Source organism: Brassica napus, chromosome C4, assembly GCF_020379485.1.
Source record: "Brassica napus cultivar Da-Ae chromosome C4, Da-Ae, whole genome shotgun sequence".
Classification (NCBI taxonomy): domain Eukaryota; kingdom Viridiplantae; phylum Streptophyta; class Magnoliopsida; order Brassicales; family Brassicaceae; genus Brassica; species Brassica napus.
In genome coordinates, this window is record NC_063447.1 from 20,047,488 (window position 1) to 20,051,198 (window position 3,711).

Genomic DNA, 3,711 nt, shown 5'->3' on the forward strand with positions numbered 1-3,711 from the left:
ATCCGGGGTCAGTCTCGAATATTTATTCTTGGTACGTCAAAACCCTTTCTGTGGAACCGTCTCAGAGCCCCCACACGATCACATCGAGCACTTAGAAGATATGATGGATGATGAGTACAATCGCTGTAAAATCTTTCCATTCTCCTTAGAAGGCGATGACATAAAATGGCTGGACCAACTACCTACGGGTTCTCTAACCTGCTGGAAGGGGATAAGGAATACCTTCATTAATCAATTCTTCGATGAGACGCGTTACTGGGATGTAAGGAAGAAAATTTCCACATTTCGTCAAGGTCCACGGGAATCATTCAGAAACGCATGGGAGAGATTCAAGAGTTACCATGGTTTTCCAGAACCACAACTCATTAATACCTTTTACGGAGGTATTAACTTGCACTACCAAATCACGCTTGACACAGCCAGTGAAGGGAACTTCAATACCAGGAACCCTTAAGAGGCAAAGCGTTTGATCAAGAATGTTGCTACGGGTAGATCCTACGAAATGATAGACGTAGAGAGAGAAAGGAGTGTTGACTCAATGGATGAGTCACCTTTAGCCAAAATCAAAGGATCTATAGATTCGCTTCATTCAGCTCTAGAGGGACAAAACAAATTTGGTATATTTGGGATATACCAAATTGACGATGATACCCTTTCTGAATTAGAACAACGAGTAGACTTCGTTGATAATCCAACCTTGAAAGATAGGTACCCTATCCCTAACCCCGATAGGTTTACCCAAAATTATGATGCTACTGTTGGCTCACGCCGAGGCAGAGCGAATTTTAGATTAAACCAAGCTTTCACGGAAAATCATAAAATGGCCACTGGTCTGAACGGAAAGATAGACATGATCTACAGTGAGCTAATGAGAAAATTTGACGCTTTAAGTGAACACATTAAGAGATTGGACGGTCAACTCGCAGAAAACGCGACCGCCATCAAAAGAGAGGCAGGTCGTCTCCCTGGGCGAATTGACGCGAATCCGAAACGTCAAATTAATGTTGTGTTACTAAGAAGCAGACGACGCCTCAACCCGAGCACAATAGAGATCAACCAAGCAGAAAAACGTGCTGACGTTGAGAAAACCGGTGAAAATAGGTCACGACCAATAATCCTCGATAGTCCCAACCCCGAATCTGAAACACCTAGAGAAAGTGAGCGGTCCAACACTGAGGATGCAGCCATCGACCTCGAGGAGGAAGAAGAGGAGTTAGAAGAAGAGTTAGAAATCGATCGACAAGAAGGAACTAACATCGATCGACCCACAGTAGTAAATATCGATCGACGCTCAACTCCTGCTGAACCGGCCGTAGAGAGAGTTTATAAGACTCTACCGCCCTTTCCTCCTACAAAGATGCAGACTAAGCGAGAATTAGATAAGGCGATCTGTAAAAAAGCATTCGATAAAATCACGTTGGAAATGCCATTGAGTGATGCCATAAAAGTTTCGTCTTCAATAAAGAAATATGTAAAAGATATGGTATCCAACGGCTTCCCAGCTACTGAACACAGCGTCATGATCGTTTCAGAGGAAGTAAGTACAATAATCCAAGGCGAAACCCCGGTTAAGAGACCTAATCCGAGCAGTTTTGTTCTAGATCGCAATATACGACACAAGAGGTTTCCTCGATCCCTCTGTGATTTAGGTTCCAGCGTAAACCTTTTGCCGCATTCTGTCATGATATCCCTGGGATACGAAAAGTTCAAGCATAGCAAAATAACTTTGGTTCTTCCCAACAGATCCGTTAGAATACTTGAGGGATTACTTGACTACGTGCCAATAAAGATTAACAACTGTCACGTACCTACGGATTTCGTTGTACTGAAATACCAAAATGAACCGAAAGATCCCCTCATTTTAGGTAGACTATTCCTAGCTACAGCTGGTGCGATCACCGATGTCAAGGAAGGTAGGATATGTCTAAACATTGGAAACATTCCGATGACCTTCGACGTGGAAAAGCTGATTAGACGACCCTTGATCGATAAAAAAACTTCCTACATGGATGATATCTCTGAGTTGGCTGAAGAATCTTTCATAGATTTGTGCTCAGATGATCCCTCGGAGAAAGTACTTACGTCCAGTGAAGAAGAGACATTAAGTGCGGACAGCAGAGCTGAGGAATACACACGATTGATGGACGCAAGTATGGAAGTAAAAATTTTTGATGACATAGATGATGACGCTTCGGAAATCAACGTTGATCGATATTTGAAAAAAGCTGTCAATCAACAACCATCTCCTTTAGAAGATTGGGATTCCGAAAAAGCACCAAAGATTGAGTTAAAGCAACTACCTGCTGGACTCAAATATGCTTATCTCTATAAAGATTCATACCCCGTAATCGTGAACGCCAACCTTACCAACGGAGAACTTGTGTTGTTATTAAACAAACTGCGGAAATATAGGAAAGCCCTCGGATACTCTCTCGAGGATATTCCTGGTATCTCTCCAGATCTGTGCATGCACCGGATTCACCTAGAAGACGATTCAAAATCGTAAGTGGAACACTAAAGGCGGCTAAACCCAAACTTGAAAGAAGTTGTTAAAAAGGAAATAATCAAACTTCTAGATACCGGAGTCATTTACCCGATTTCAGATAGCAATTGGGTTAGCCCCGTGCATGCTGTACCAAAAAAGAGCGGAATCACTGTGGTAAAGAATGATAAAAATGAACTCATCCCAACGCGAACTGTCACCGGACATCGGATGTGTATCGACTATAGGAAGTTGAACGCTGCCACAAGGAAAGATCACTTCCCTTTACCCTTCATTGATCAAATGTTGGAAAGATTGGCAAATCACCAATATTATTCTTTTCTTGAAGGTTACTCATGATTTTTTCAAATCCCTATACATCCTGACGATCAAGAAAATACAACTTTTACATGCCCTTACGGAACATTCGCATATCGCAGAATGCCTTTCGGTCTTTGTAATGCTCCCACCACTTTCCAACGTTGCATGATGTCAATCTTCACAGACATGATTGAGGACTTCATGGAAGTTTTTATGGACGATTTCCCTGTGTATGGATACAGTTTCAAAAACTGTCTCTATAACCTATGTAAAGTCTTGGCAAGATGTGAAGAAAAGAACCTCTTTCTAAATTGGGAAAAATACCACTTTATGGTTAACGATGGAATCGTCCTAGGACATAAAGTGTCCGCTGCTGGTATAGAAGTAGATTGGGCCAAGATTGAGGTAATGACCGGCCTGCCTGCACCCACGAACGTAAAAGACGTGAGAAGTTTTCTTGGGCATGCCGGATTCTACAGGAGGTTCATACAATATTTTAGCAAAATCGTTAGACCTCTCACTTCCCTCCTCTGTAAAGAAGTTAAATTCGACTTCACACCAGAATGCGTAAAGTCTTTTGAGGAAATAAAGAAAGCCCTGAAAACTGCCCCAATCGTACAAGCACCTGACTGGAATCTTCTTTTCGGAATCATGTGCGATGCGAGTGATTTCGCTGTGGGAGCAGTTCTAGGCCAAAGAAAAGACAAAAAGTTACATGCAGTTTACTACGCCAGTCGAACACTCGACGAGGCACAAAGGAATTACACAACAACAGAAAAAGAACTGCTTGCTGTAGTTTATGCATTTGAAAAGTTCTGCCAATACCTGGCCGGCTCGCGAGTCATCGTCCATACTGACCATGCTGCGATTAAATATTTAATGCAAAAGAAAGATGCGAAACTACGACT

General features: G+C 42.3%; 1 protein-coding gene across 1 annotated transcript; it reads left to right on the top strand.

The window, feature by feature from the left end:
• The first annotated feature begins 538 nt into the window (after nucleotides 1-538).
• On the top strand, nucleotides 539-3,290 carry LOC111205638. The gene has a single exon (XM_048755586.1). The coding sequence runs from the start codon at nucleotides 539-541 to the stop codon at nucleotides 2,504-2,506; it is 1,968 nt and encodes a 655-aa protein (XP_048611543.1). The 3' UTR covers nucleotides 2,507-3,290.
• The last annotated feature ends 421 nt before the right edge of the window (nucleotides 3,291-3,711 follow it).